Consider the following 15548-nt stretch of genomic DNA (forward strand, 5'->3'; position numbering starts at 1 on the left):
GGTCTATCCCTCGGCAAAGCTTAATTGAAAGATTGACATAATAAATTGACTACAGGAAGGTGAATAGAATATTCCAAAAATACAATATGATATAAGACACTCAACAGGACAATGACCAAATAAACAAAATTAGAGCACCAGATGCAGTAAGTGGCGTCTGAGCCCAGGCTTCATCTGCACCCAATGCACGGTAAAAGAGGACTCTCAGTACAGTGTCGGAAAGAGCCCACCAAAGAGGACTCTCCATGCAAGAGACGGAACAAGCAAAAAAAAAACACACTCGTGTGATTGAAAATTAGTATACATCAATTTTCACTGTTGAGTTCCTATGAATGAAGGACATGTCTTAATTACAGGGTACCATAGAGAAGCTCCGACCGCACTTCCTCAAACCAATGATTGTGAATGCTTCTATTGCAGCAGAGCGATGTGGGTCAAATCCAATTGAAATTAAAAATGTTATGGTAGCCACACAAGAATACCAGTTTATTGTACAAAACTTTTTTCTAACGGTACAGTGTCGAAGGTGGTGGCTCTTCTAGATTTTGAGTATCTTGATGAAGGCACTATAGTAAATTGCTTATCATGATCTTTTGTTTTCTTCCAATATTTCAGAGTATTCCATAGATTGAAAGTAATATGGAGGAAAACATATCTAGACTCATAAGCAATGGAACTTTGATATCCTAATTCTCAAGGAAGGTAGTATGTGTGGGGCTATATATAGTTTTTGCTAGCTGAGCATGCGATAAGTGTGGAGCAAGTCATTCAAAAATTGTTATAACATCTCTTTGATGATGCTTATACACACTAAAAATCATGTATCATTCCATGTCCATGTGTTTGTTTCATGTTTCAACAAAGGAAGAGAAAAGAAAGCAAAAAACTTCATGAAATGAGTAGTTGAATGTCAAATTGTCAATAGCATGATGTATGGTGAGAAGTACATGTGTGGCCATTGTATAAATAAGCATGTTTGGGCCCTAATTATTCAAGACTTCTGATTCAGAAATGTAAAACTAGTCTACCGATCAAGCAGCCTGGAATATTGGAGGAAAACACATGCCATCCCTTGATGCAAGCCTGAACGGGCCATGGCCCGCCCAACATTTTATTAGTAGCTCCCCCACGGTGTACCATGGCAGCAAGGTAGCAACCCACAAGGAAATCAGCATCAAGCACGAGCCGGGAGCTCCTTCCCTTGGGCATCAACTCCCTCCGCACCTAGTGGACGAGTCGAGCTCCGCCGTGTGGGAGACGATCGCTCGGGTACTCGGTTGTACACTTGTACTTGTACACACATCGCAGCGACAGATGGTGTTGTTGAATGCGGAACTCAACGATGAGCACACGGTGCGACAGGAGCACATCTGCACCCCTCAGCCAGCGGCTCATCGATGTTTCGAGCACCCATGGAGAATCCATCCACAAGGACTCGCTGGAGTCGACAAAGATGACGAGGCAATGCAGTTGTCATTGGGATTGATGTTCCCATGATCGTCATCGTCCATTAGGTGTCAGTACCAAGGAGGTTTGTTGCGGTGAGACGACTGCAATTTGGTCATCTTACGGCAAGCCAACCGCAACTAGGCAGTGCAGTTGTCATTGGGATTGATGTTCCCATGATCGCCATCGTCCATTGGGTGCCAGTGCCAGGGAGGTTTGTTGCGGTGAGGCGACTGTAATTTGGTCATCTTACAGGAAGGCAACCGCAACTTGGTTGTCGGAGGCACCTATTGCCATCCCCTTGTTGTAGAGATCAGCATATGTAAATCTATATGCTATTCATGTTTTTGGAATCAACTATCTATATACTATTCATGTTTTTAGAATCAACTATCTGCCGCAGCATCAATCATTTGAGTGGTTTGTATTAATGCAAATGATAAATTTTAAATAACTCGATGCCCTTCACACTCGCTCGTTCTGCGTCAAGCACTGCATTTCAGTCAGTTTTTAGCTGATGACGGTGCAACATGATTCAGATATCACAAGAATGCACCAAGACCACCATATTGAACCCAATGGAACCCACTAGATCGTCACAGCCAGCAGATGCACCATATGTACACAATATTCGTCTTGCGACCTTTACAAGTCTGACAGCGATCGACGCCTAAGGTACATTTCAACAAGTATATTCATGCCTCGAACATAGAAAAAAAAAAGAGCTAGCTGTATGAATGAGTGACTGATTGCATTTGCACAAGCGCACAAAAAAGGTCGGCTTGGTGACAAATCATTAATCCGTAAAGATCAGACGACATGGATCCATCACCTTCCTCTAGTCAGCCTTGTCTTGGCCTGAAAGTGAGTAGCTTTGACCTTTCTTCTTGGGCAACGACGAACCAGTGTCTTGCTCAGGTTCAGATAGCGATAGATGAGGGTTCATCCCTTCGTCAATTGGGAGTGTCCTCTTCGAGCCGTCCAGAGCGACACCAAGAACAATGTTGTCTTCAAAGGCAGGCCTACTAGATTCCTTCTTTGGCGTAGCAACTGAAGAACCATCGCCGTTTTGTCCTTCTGATCCTTGAGCCTTCCCTTCGTCTGCCTTGGAAGTAGTAGATGCAACGGGATCTGCCCACGGAGTTGTGGGAGATGGTATTGTTGTTTTCACATGATCCTTCTTCAACCCAGCGTCGTCTGGAACCAACTTTTTCTCCTCCTGCTTCTCGGAGTTGTTTAAACTAGAAGAACCATCAGGTGCATCTGACTTCGTCTCTGCTGATGATACACTTGCCACCTTTGCTTTCTGATCTTCACGTGCTACTGCTGGTCGAGGAGGTTTCTTGTCATCGCTGATCCTTGCAGAAGTATCGATCAGGAGCGGACGGCCACGTGCACGAGGACTATATGTATCCTCTCCAAAAGGAATGTTGTCAATGTCTGCATTGCCATATGATTTCTGAACTGTTCGAATCTGTGTAGCAAGCCTTGCCCTGTGGTGCCCAACTATCGTAAGAAGATCCAACATAACAGCTTCCTGTTGCAATTTGGATCATCAGAACAGTTGAGTGGGTTATTTTGCAGGATCACAGGTTACACATCAATTTGGATCCTAATGAAATTCCCCTGTCAATGTCACTATTATAAAGAAACAGGAATTAACTCTTTTCTAGTTTTCCCCAAAGGAAACCACTGTGAATCCGGTAACTATGCCCTGTACAACTAGTCCTACCTAAACTGAGCAGCAATTTAATTACAAACCATGCAAGCCATCTCAACAAAACTTATGTAGTTCTGCACACAACACCATGCATATGCTATACAAACTAATATGCCCCCACATATGTTGCAAGGAGAATATGTAGCATCATATCAGAATAAATTACCTGGACGTTTAGATACTCTTCAAAGTGTGATGTCTTCACAAAGCAGGATATGTATATCTGCAGGACAGCACAACAAAACGATATTTAAGGATGCAAAATTTGGCACAACGTAAAACTGAAGACAATCAAATGTCAGGTGCTCTGATATTTCAAGAATATAAAAACTATGCATGCACAAGAAGCCTACAATCTTGACACCAGTTGGACAAGAAAGGGTAAAGGCAGATGTGGAAACAAGAGACACCAGTAAAACAGAAAGGTAGCTAGTCATTACTACCAGCAACCAACTTGCAGATTAGAAGTTTTTTCATGCTTAAGTTTTGACAAGCTAAAACAGCTTTGACTTTTTAGATTTTGCATGTAAATTTTTATGCAAAACATTATGAGAAATTATGACAGAAAATAAAAAATAAAGCACACGTATGCCTTGTATTTAAATGGAGAAGTGGAATTGCTTAATATAAGAAATTACCATAAGGGCTTGAGTTTTTGGATCAATTTTTTCAAAAAATACTCTCCTATGCAACTTCTGTTGTTCTATGTTATGATTCTTGGCCAACACTTTCCTCATGTCTGCAACAATTATCTGCCAAAGAAATACAGAAAAACATTGTTAAAATAGGTCTTGAGAGTTAATGGACCAATACAAAGTTAAGGAGAAATACGTAATGTGCAAGATTTATTCAAAATTCTTACACCAATTTTTCCAGCATCCATGTGGCTTATAGCAAGGTATGTCTTAATACGCCAATGGTTTCTCCGAGTGTTATTCCTCAATATAGACATTGTGAATTTATGATTAGGAATGTATATAGCTTCTCTGTCATCGCCTCTAATGATTGTTGGTGACCACAGGCCGACATGCTGAAAAGCAAATTACTTGGTGTCATGACAAAATGAAACATCAACAATATCATGTATAAGGGTGTGACTAATATAAGTGCATATAAGTAATGGTCTGGTTATGGAAAAAAATGCTAAAAATCAAATTACATGAAATCATAGAGATAGAATGAAGCATATAAACATCTTGTATGCGTTATGAGTGATAGTAGTTCATGAAATTCTGAATTGTGGGACAAATAACTGGTTAGCTAGATGGTTCCTGTTTTGGTCGACAAAATGAAACAAAGAAAACTGCAAATCCGCATCAAATGCTAGATGGTTCAAGGAAGTTCATAAAGCATACAAAATACTGACCTCAACAATACCAGATACCTCAACACCATCTATCTTTGCATTGATCCATTCACTCACTACAAATGGGCGGGTGGCATTGATCATAACACTTGAGAGGAAATTCGTAAAAATCTGCAATGGAAGACCATAGTTATCAGTACAGCACAAGCTAAGTAGCTAACACTATCAATAAAAAAATGCAGTACCTCACGACCAGCAAGCGTAAGCAATACTGTCCCGAAACCTCCGGCAGTTATCCACTTCTGGGTATTGAAACCCAGCAACTCCATAAAGAGAGAAACAGCAGCAATCCATATACCAGTATAAACAGCTCTCATGGTAAAATCCAACCCCATCTGCCACAAACAGACTTGCATAAGTATGGTTACAACAATGGAAAAAATTGAGGAACAGCTTATATGCTATAAGTACTGGAAAAAATTGAGGGACAACTTATATGATACAAGTACAATGCAAAATAACTACTCCAACTTAATAAGATCAAATATCAAATTTAGCATCTGTTTCACTAAGAGCACTAACATTGAGAAAGTTTAATCCCAGCTATCAAGTAAATAATGTAGCATCAGAGTTATATTCAATAATGTCTACCAAAACAAAGAGTAAATAGAATTTCAAATAATAATCTACACTTCAAAAAAAAACATGAGAACCTCGTTCTTTCTATCTTCATAAACTCTAACCTCCCAAACAGAATCGCTACAAAGAAAACCAGGAAAAAGACTTTCTTCAACAAAATGCTATACAAACTTCACCCCCCACCTCTCCCAATTCTCATAGGAAGTCAGTAAAAAAGTGCTGCAGAATACTGCAGAAAGAGAATCCCCACACCGACGAACTCCCATCCTTATATATGCTTATCCCTACAACCCTTAAATACTGCATAATATCCATTTACTATTTCCTTCAGAAACAAATGCATCGTAATGTAAACTAAAATCCAGCTGGTAGAACCATTTATATCACTAAAACTGAAATGCAGCTGATCTACATTAGGTATTCTAACAACGTAATCACTGTGATATAAGGAATGAATTCTTACAGCTCGTGTGTCACTGGGGCTTCTTATATCCACTAGAAATTTCTGTATCTGCTGAATCAAGCTATGAGAAGATAAAATATGTTAGTACTGGAAGCATGGATAAAAAACTAAGACATAAGTAACCCACTAACCATACAAACAAGGGTAGATTTTCTACACAACATCTCAACACTTTCTGCATACACCTCTTTCTACGGCAGTAGAGCACTACAAGGAACTTTGTTGTCGAATATCTAGAGTAAAAAACATGTGCTGTAGAAGGGGAGCATTGGCGCAGTGGTAAAGCTGCTTCCTTGTGATCATGAGGTCACGGGTTCAAATCCTGGAAACAGCCTCTTGCAGAAATGTAGGGAAAGCCTGCGTACAATAGACCCAAAGTGGTCGGACCCTACCCCCGACACTGCGCAAGCGGGAGCTACATGCACCGGGCTGCCCCCTTAAAAAAGATATGCTGTAGCTGTCTAAACTGGTCAGGAGCAGTCAAATAAATACCGGAAGCGGGGGTGTCATTTTATAAGGAAGTCAACACATTCCCTTTCCTACTTATAAAGGTAGGAGTTGGTGGTGAGTTCACATATGGGACCAACAACTGAACAAACAAATGCATTTCTATCCACATGTGCACCAGCAACCTTTCGAAAGACTTTAATACACAAATGCACCTCGACTCCCATGTCAGACCTAACACAACTACACAAATATACTGCTCCCTCTGGTTCAAATTAATTGACGCAGTATTAGTACATATTAGAGGCTGATTGTATAGAGGATGCGTCAATTAATTCAGATCGGAGGGAGTACTACTTTAATGTGAGAACAATACTCTTGTAAAAAAATTAGGTAACAAATACGGAAATGCCACTCCACCCAAAATCATGCTCATGGTTTTAGTTTTTTCCCTGAAAAATTCTTCGTAATTCTATATTATAATATAAGAGAGTGAGCAAATTGCAAAAAAACGCGACACTAGATTGTCGTCCTAGCCAATCCATGATCTTGTGCAGTCAACTTATTCATGCCTATTCCCCTACGTTTCAAAATTTGAAATGATCTCTCACTTTAAATATAGTAAAGGACCCTACTGTGGCCACTTAGGACTCCAACTTCCGCAACATGATCTTTCATTGTGTTCTTGCTCTCTTGTTAATCATGGACTGTGGAACAGCTGCAAAACACCAACGTCTTGTGAAGATCTCCTAAGTCGGTAGTCCAACTCCTAGTGTTTTTTATAGCTCTGTAACAACACACGGGCAATGTGCTAGTTCAGGTACAATCATGAGTGCCTATTATTCTGATTATTTAGCATTTTTGTTTGGGACTTTTAAAGCTTGGGATCAAAATTGTGGGCACCAGTCAAGTTGGTTTAATTACATATGATTTATAATACTGGAGAACCCAACAAAGGCAGTCAAATTATCAAAATAATTTTAACATTAGTTGAACACGGTACTCCCTCTGATCCAAAATAAGTGTCACAGTTTTGAACTAAGGTTGAACTAAACTTAGTTCAAAACTGCAACACTTATTTTGGATCGGAGAGAGTAGTTTGAATTATAGGGGTCCAACTGAGATAAATATTGCCACTGTGTGGCGGGGGATGGGGGTGGGGGGATCTAAATGCAGCTAATTTACTGTAGCCCCATTGTGCTACAAATCATAATAGCTCTCAGTTAGAGAATCTCAAACAACATGACGGTGGGGAAAGACTACAGTATGTAGATTGGAAAAGAGGGAAGTTACGGAGGTGCTTCCGCAAGGGGGAGAGACAACGAGACATAAAGGTGATAGAATAGTTTTGTTTAATCATTATTAGTTCATTTCAATTCGGGTGCTTCCTCTTTTGTACAGACAGGCCCCAAACATCAGCTAAAAGAAAGAATGGATTTTTGTATAATCTTTACCTAACTAAATGCAACCAGATCTTAAATTATTGGCTTAAGCCCCCAGCAAAGCAACTAATAGGTAAAAAAGATGACTAGCTAATGGCCCACAGCTATGACACCTCAACCTACCAAACCAGTTTAAGGTATCCACTTGCTACATGGTTAACAAAACTGACGTTGAGCTAGAATAAGAGATTGTCAATGGCCTAATTCCAAGATCCAGTAAGTCTGTTTGCATCAAAAACAGAAACGCTGCCATAAGCATGTGCGTGGTTATTATCATCAAAAATATAACTTGCGAACAGTCATTGGGACTTTTAATTGAGAGTATATCATTTGCACCTTGTCAGAATATATGCAGTAGCCAGGACAGTCGATAATGATCTCACAAAAGTCAAAAGGCGTGTTTTAACAGCTTGGCTTGCTGCTGAAGGTAACACGACTGGATCCAAACCCCTGTAGGACAATGTGTGAATAGAAGGGAAATTCAGCAACAGACCTAAACCTTCTGAGGAAGCAGTTTCTATCAGATAGGTGCAAGAAACAATTGTTACTCTCTGCTGTGTCTATACCTGCAGATAAGTGTTGCTCCTGTCCAAAGGAGTAAAGGTTGAAGGTAGGAAGTAGAAATTAGGTACGTAGGGCTCTTTTTCCAGTTACCTCCATGCTGCAAGTTACATTAAGGAAGGATGTGGTTATTTAGCTACCGATAAATATAAGGATAAAAAATCAGGTTGAACATATAGGCACATACATCAAAACGGTTTCTGATGTCCTTCACTAGAGGCAAAAAACCCCATAGAGCAAATAAAATTATTCCAATTGCAGGTACCACGAGTGCAGTAGCTGGATTTGCAAGTAAAGTGTCGCATGACCTGTCAAAGGAACAAAAAGAACAAAAGAAGCAACTTTTAAAAAGTGTCAATTCAAGCATGAACTGACTGAAAACAGTATAAATAAACGATATAAATATGACTTCAAGAACGGAAAAACAGGGCAGCCAAGAGCCTATTGAATATCTATGGGAGCTCACAAGACTATCACCAAACTATCTTGGCCAACATGTTGGTGCATTAACTAGTATGTTCTAATTATTATCATTTTTAAAGTAGAAATAAAAACAGTACATAGATGCTACCGCATCTTCAGGCATCCAATCAGCACCCTAGATTCTTCATTTTCTTAACTTCAACTGGACAAGATATTGCCAGGTACCAACCATAATACAGTTGTTACATGTTCTGCTTTACAAAATATTTACTGTGAGATACATTTTATAGTCAATCAGAAATTGAATAATCCAGATTAGAGTCAACTGGCAAACCACTCAGTGTATCATCCATGCAAACTATCCAAGCAATCTAGAAATTTCAAAAGTAAATTATGCCACGAGGGGAGCTACCTAGTCAATACTGATGACGCACTCTTGACCAAAGGAATTTCCTTCAAAGCAACTGGCAAGGCAAAAGATCTAACACGCGAGGCCCGATATCTATAAGGCACATAAAGCATGGGCATGTAGTTCCTCCTGTGCGAGTTATGCACCAAAGAATCTTGCCCCTGCAAGGCAAACAAACCATATATTTTTAGATAGACAATAGCAATGTGGGAGAAACTGAAACTCAATGTGACATCAGGACTACAGCACCAACCCAACCTAAGATGCATACATATATTATGATAGAGCAACAATGGTGTCCGACAACCCTCCAGATACTATGAATCCAATTATCTTATAACAAACTGCACCACTCAAATTTGTCCGGTGCGTTCTTCTTATTAGAAAAAACTGAAACATTAAAATATTTGGATGAATAGCGTAGCCGGCCTTGTCTGGTGGCCTGTGAAAGAGAACTGGACAGGGATAGCTCATTCTTTACGACATACATTTTATACAGCCTCCTATTCTGGAAGACGTGTGTTCTCTTCTGTTAAACGGACAGCTACTACCTTTACACTAGACACAAATATGGAAGTATAATTCACACTTGCAAGGTAATCAAATATATATGTAAGAGAACATGCTGGCAGTTTAATGACTTGTGATAAAGTATCACAATAGAATCGCCTAGACCCCATCTAACATAAAAAAAAAATATGAGAAGAATGTTTGAGTGCTGTTGGCTTTGCGAGGCTGAAAGAGAGCGTACATAAGCAAGTGAAGGAAACGAAGTGGATGGGGAAGAACGTCGCATCTCCACACCAGCTATCCGTCGTACTCCGCAAAAACTGTTGGTTTGGCCGAACCTGTTTGTAGCAGTGACTCCTTGGAACAGCTGGGATGTGAGCCCAACCGCCATCTTAAGCACGGAAGGAATGCAAAATGTTCACATCAAATGGTCGAGCTTCAATAAATCAGCAGCTCCTCATCCGTTTGTTGTGCTAGTTTATGACCCTGGAAACATAATAATAATAATAAAAAGGAACATCATGAGTGTGTCTTGCGATAGGCTTGGCTGTCTGGAAAGATTATGGGGTCGCAATAGAGGAAGCTTGCAGATTTTGAAGCTACAGTAGTTGTACCGACAGAGAGAAAGGAACCAAATGAACAGGAAATTCATGGTTAGTATGAACTAATAATGTGGTTTGTTGTTACAAATCAAATGTGATATAAGATCAGTCCATACTTTTCTGAAACGTGCAAATATGCCACAAGAGTAAGTGTGCAGCCCAAGTCCAAGCAAGGGAAAGCAGAGCCAGCAAGCAGGCTCGACTAGCGCTCCATAGCAGAGCCCAAAAAGACCATATTATTATTAGTAGTAGCAACAAAATCCGATCGGATGGTGCTTCATCGCAAATTCTGGGGCGCTCTTCTTTTGCCAGCCTACTTCGGTTGGGGAGAGGGATGAAACCGAAGAGGCCGGGGCAGCGTGAGTAGTACGGCGCTAGTAGTTGAAACTGCAGCCCAGGTAAGATGGCTGGATTTCAAGACCTACGGCCGGCGGCTTATTGCCCGCCCCCTACGAGTACCGACCCACCCAATTTATTCTCCTTTGCATCAACAAACATGACAACGAGAGTGGGAAGAAGAGTTGAGGCGAGTTAGGGTTCGTCACCGGAGGAGGAGGAGGACGGGGCCGGGGTCGGGGCGGGTCTCCCCCGCTCCGCGCCGGCCCGGTGGAGCCCGCCGGCCCGGCCCGCGCCGCGGCGGGGAGGGGAGGGGAGCGGCGGCGTGGTTGGGTGGGGGAGGCGCGGTCGGCGGGTCGGGGGGTGGGGGAGGGAGGGTTAGGTGGGGGTCGGGGTGGGGATTGGAGGGGAGAAGAAGGCCAAGGCGATTACGGCCCTCGGCGACAGATGGGAGAAGAGGGGAGAGCGACGGGGAGGGAAGACGAAGACGGCGAAGGCCACGCACGTGTAGCCTTATCGGCCTCGCGAGTTCGCTCCCTGGCTGCGTGTTGGTGTGCTGCGGGACGGACGGACGGACGGATGGACCCACGCCTCGCGTGTTGGTCTGCTGTCTGGTGGTGGAGTGGAGCGGGCCGGCGGAGGCGTGGGTTGCGTGGAAGAATGGTTTTTTATTATTATGATGATGATTTCCATTTTCTTCCGCCATGACATACAAATACAAATACAAATACAGTATTTCTGGTCGTACGTCGTTGCCGCTTTTACAAAAAAGACAAAAAAGAAACATTGTTTCTTCTAAATCAACCCGCAGTCTTTTGTAAGTGAAAAAAACGTTTTGTTTTTTGTAAAAAAAGCACATGTGTTTTATCGGACCGTACACCGCTCGAGCTCCCTCCTTGTCCTAGATCCGCCTCGCCGCCGACCCTGCACCTCCGCCACGCCCCGCTGCCGGCGACCTTCCCCGTCAAACCTTCGTCCGCTCCGCCACCTCGCCCCTCTCCCTATATTATTTAGTATTCAAACCGTTATTCTTTTTTAGCGGACAGGCGGGCGAGCGGGGGGTCACCCACAACGCAGACGAGATCGGCGGCGGCCTTGCAAGGGCTTGCCGTGGCGCGGGGATCAGTCGGATCTCACCGGATCCGGTGGGAAATGGCGCGCATGCGCAAGATCTTCACGGAAGGCTACCGGGAGGAACGAGATGGGAGGCTGGAGGGAGAGAGAAGGGGACGGTGAGGTGCGGTGGTGGTCTTGCTAGGACGAAGGAGATTGAAGGCTGGAGGGAGATAGAAGGGAGCGGCAAGGTGCGGCTATGGTCATGCTGCTGATCACCGGTGGGTCGCCGGCCGGCGACATGAGGCGTCGGGGATCGAGGGAGCACTCCTCTCCCTCGCGGGGATCGAGCGAGTGTGCGAGGGGATCGAGCCCCCTGATTTTGTTGAGGGGGGTCAAGCCCCCTGGTGGCTGCTTGCGTGGAGATTGCACGAGATGCTGCTCGGGCCATCGCCTCTTGCGTCCAGGAGTCCGCCCCCAACCTATGTGTTCTCCAGGACTCTGTCACCGGAGATGAGCATGCTTCTGCCTAGCCCCTCTCCTCTAGTATGAACACTGCTGCTACATCCCCTATTGCGATCAACCCTTGCTTAACATGAAAAAAGCCCAAGCCTACACGCATGTATTCTCCCTCTCAAACTACCCATTTAGGGGGCTGCCTGAGGCGATGGGTTCATTCATCTCGATACAAGGGAGAAAAATCGCCTCCTATCGAATTATCAGAGTTGATGGAACTTCTAGTTAGGGAGCACTTCTTCACTGGTCTTTCTTAGCTTTTCGACGAAAAATAATGTACACGAAAATACGTGGTTTCTGTTTTTTTCGCGAGAGGCATGATTTTGCTTCCGCGGGAGGCATAATTTTGCTTCTACGAGAGGCACGAATGTGCCTCTTTGAAACAAAAGAACATGTTTTCTGTATTTTTTTTGCGAGAGGTGCGGTTTTGCTTTCATGAGAGGCACAATTCTGCATTCACGACGTGCCTCTTAGAAACGAAAAAACATATTTTTTGCGAGAGATACAGTTTTGCTTCTGCGAGAGGCACGGTTTTGTTTCCACGAGAGACACGATTTTACCTTCGTGAAGGCACTACCGTGCCTCTCGGAAACGAAAAAAAATGTATTTTCTGTTTTTTCTATCGCAAGAGTGACGGTTTTTTCATCTGGTTTTTTTATGATTTTTTTGCCAAATCTATCAAAAAGGGATCTAGTTCTGAAGATCTAGACGTAAGGAATCCAACGATGATACGGTTCAAGATTTGAAGGCACGGTTTAAAAGATAAAACATTTACAATATACATATCTACGAAAAAGAAGAAAAAATCTCAGATTACGACAAGTAAAACATATGTAGTGCGTCATTTGTTCGAACCTAAAAATATTAAAATGATCTTTGAAAGAAGTACTTTTTAATTAATAAATTCGGACTTATCTTCATCGGCTTGGAGGAGGAAAGCCTTGGTGGTTCGGCTGGGCATCCTTATCGGCCTGGAGGAGGAAAGTTTTGTTGGTTGGGCCGAGCATTCAAAAATAGAAGGCTAACATAGTAGTGATACTCAGATCCTAAAAATAGAAGGGATAATCAACACTAAAAACCAAGTCGTGGTAGTCGACTGTACGTACCTTTGGGGGCTTGACTGTACGTATGAAAAATAATAAACGTAATTTCACCTCCTATATAATCTCACCTCACAACGGGATGTCCGTGTCATTTAAAAATGTTTATACAACTTAAATAATGTTTGCATACTTGTATAAAATGTATGTGCAATTTTTAAAAAATAGTTCACTTTTTCAAAGAATATATATGTGAAATGTTTTTAAAAATAAGATGTAAAACATTTATGTGCTTACTATGAAATTATTTTAGTACTACCATTCAAAAAGAATGTACGTGACATTTTAAATAAATATTCACACGTTTCACAAATATGGTTGTGACATGTTAAAAACATGTCTCTGCAATTTCACAAAATGATAACGTAGCTTAATTTTTTTTTCGTGCCATTAGAAAGTTCAGTGTGCATTTCAAAAAATGTTTAAGTCTACTCCCTCCGTCCAGAAATGAAGAAAAACAGATAACCCAAGAGAAAAAACACAGAAAAAGGGGAAAACAAACTCGGGCCAGGGGCACTACAGTACCAGTCTGGCTGACAATTGGCGTAACAGGCCCGAAATGGGCCTCCCGCATTTCCTAGCGTCAAATACCCGCCAACTTATTTTGTAACGCACATATGCGCGCTACTTGGCCGGCCCACTTACACACAAGTGGCGCCTGGTACGCAATGTATTAGGTTTCTCCGGTTTTCTTTCCGGTTTACACACAACAGAAATGGGCCAGTGCGTTGAAGTTGTTCCTAATGCTCTTAGTGCCAAATGGATAGGCATTTCTTCAGCACCAAGGCTTAGACCAGCTGCGCGGTGACAACGAAGATCATGGATGCTTGATAGTTCGGCTATTATTTTGTTCACAATGTATTAGGTTTCTCCGGTTTTCATAATTCGTCCGGCTATTATTTTGGATATCTATCTTTTTTTTTTCAGTACTCCCTTTAATTTAATTTTACTTTTATTTCTTAATTCTATTTTTTATTTTTATTTTATTTTCCTCGGTTTAATTACTTTTTCATATACAATGATTATTTTTGAAATACCCTATGAGTATCTTTTTCAATAGTCAATGCATAGTTTTTTTTAATGCATGGTAAGATCATCTTTAAAAAATGTCCATGCCTTTAATAAAATTTTAAACATATTTTAAAAAAGTCCATGCAATTTGTTCATGTTTTTTTTAAATGTCCATGTAGCTTTTAAAAATGTTCCTACACTTTTAAAATATAGCAACCCACTTTTTAAGAATTTTAAATTGTATTCATATTTTTCTAAGCAATATACATTTTGTATGAAAAACCGAGGTAAAAAGATGAAAACATATAAGGTCAATACCCGCGACGAACCGAGCTAAATAATTATTGCTAAATGTCTAAAAAATGAGGAGTCTCACTTTCATTTGGATCGACGCGTTGACCCGATTTTTGTGTCTGATTTGATCTAAACGGACACGTGCAGACGAAATGGGCCAGTGCGTTGAAGTTGTTCTTAATGCCTAATGGATACGCACTTCTTCAGCACCAAGGCGTAGACCAGCTGCTTGATGCTTTCCTTGCCCGGTGACAACGAAGATCATGGATGCTTGATAGTTGCAGTGAGTGAGTATGATATGCAACAGTACAACCACTTGTATTCCTTTTGTTTTTTGTAGCATCATAATTATGAATATAGATAATGTATGCCCTATGGACATGCATCCTTTATTTTTAAATAGCTACAACATACTAGCTAATTTTTTTCTTCATACAACAATGTCACATCATCGAGTCATGCATGAAGTAATACGTTACTTTTCCCATTAATCTTTTCATACAAAACAAACCACCTCATTCATTAATTTTCCCAGGGGATTAAGTCATGTAAGAAAGTTTTATATTTCTTTTTGCATTATTTTTTTCTTCTACCATTTATTCACATATTTTTACCATGATTCTCGCTACAACGCGCGGAGCATCATCTAGTTTAAAAAGAACTTCTATTACGTGTTGTTTGCATACGTAACCGTTTCGTTTGGTGTGTCCTTTTTTTATACGCATAGGTACACTAGAAAAACCAACAAAAAACTGTTCGATTAAGAACATTACATCTTAGAATTAGTCATGATCTCTAACAAGCACAGCCTATCATGTATATGTTTTGTATGCTGGTGCAAAAATATAGAGAGAATGCCACAAAAAAAGCATATTGATTACGAATCAAATTGTTGTGGTGCTAAACCTAATTTTCCGATACATAGGTAGTAAAAATGGAACCAATATTATCATTGAATGTTAAACCAATACTAGGGCTGATGATAATTGAAATTGGACCCACCACACCTCTGTTCACACAAAATAAACAACTTCACACAAAACGTAAATTCCACCATCAACGAGCAGCCGGGGTTGGCGATGCTCATGTGCACCTATTCAAAACGATACATAGGAACCAAACCGTCTCATGAGAGTCTAAACCCGACTCACGTACACTTTCATCAACGATCAACCAAACTCTTGGCACACTCGCTCTTCAAACCCTAGGATGTGATGAGTCGACACCGAAGCATGTGCGGCGCCCTCCTCAAAGCGGCGCCACGCACAAA

General features: G+C 41.5%; 1 protein-coding gene across 1 annotated transcript; it reads right to left on the reverse strand.

Moving 5' to 3' along the window:
* Positions 1-2015: 2015 nt before the first annotated feature.
* Positions 2016-10592, reverse strand: LOC123452394 (mechanosensitive ion channel protein 2, chloroplastic-like). Its single transcript, XM_045129042.1, has 13 exons — positions 10514-10592; positions 9608-9852; positions 8860-9017; positions 8212-8332; positions 8030-8124; positions 7800-7913; positions 5575-5635; positions 4718-4867; positions 4533-4643; positions 4029-4196; positions 3805-3918; positions 3333-3389; positions 2016-2983 (listed from the first exon to the last, which is right to left on the reverse strand). Exons 2-13 carry the CDS (start codon positions 9755-9757, stop codon positions 2285-2287), a joined length of 1998 nt encoding a protein of 665 aa, XP_044984977.1. The 5' UTR covers positions 9758-9852; positions 10514-10592; the 3' UTR covers positions 2016-2284.
* Between the last annotated feature and the right edge of the window lie 4956 nt (positions 10593-15548).

This window comes from Hordeum vulgare, chromosome 5H (genome assembly GCF_904849725.1).
Source record: "Hordeum vulgare subsp. vulgare chromosome 5H, MorexV3_pseudomolecules_assembly, whole genome shotgun sequence".
NCBI lineage: Eukaryota > Viridiplantae > Streptophyta > Magnoliopsida > Poales > Poaceae > Hordeum > Hordeum vulgare.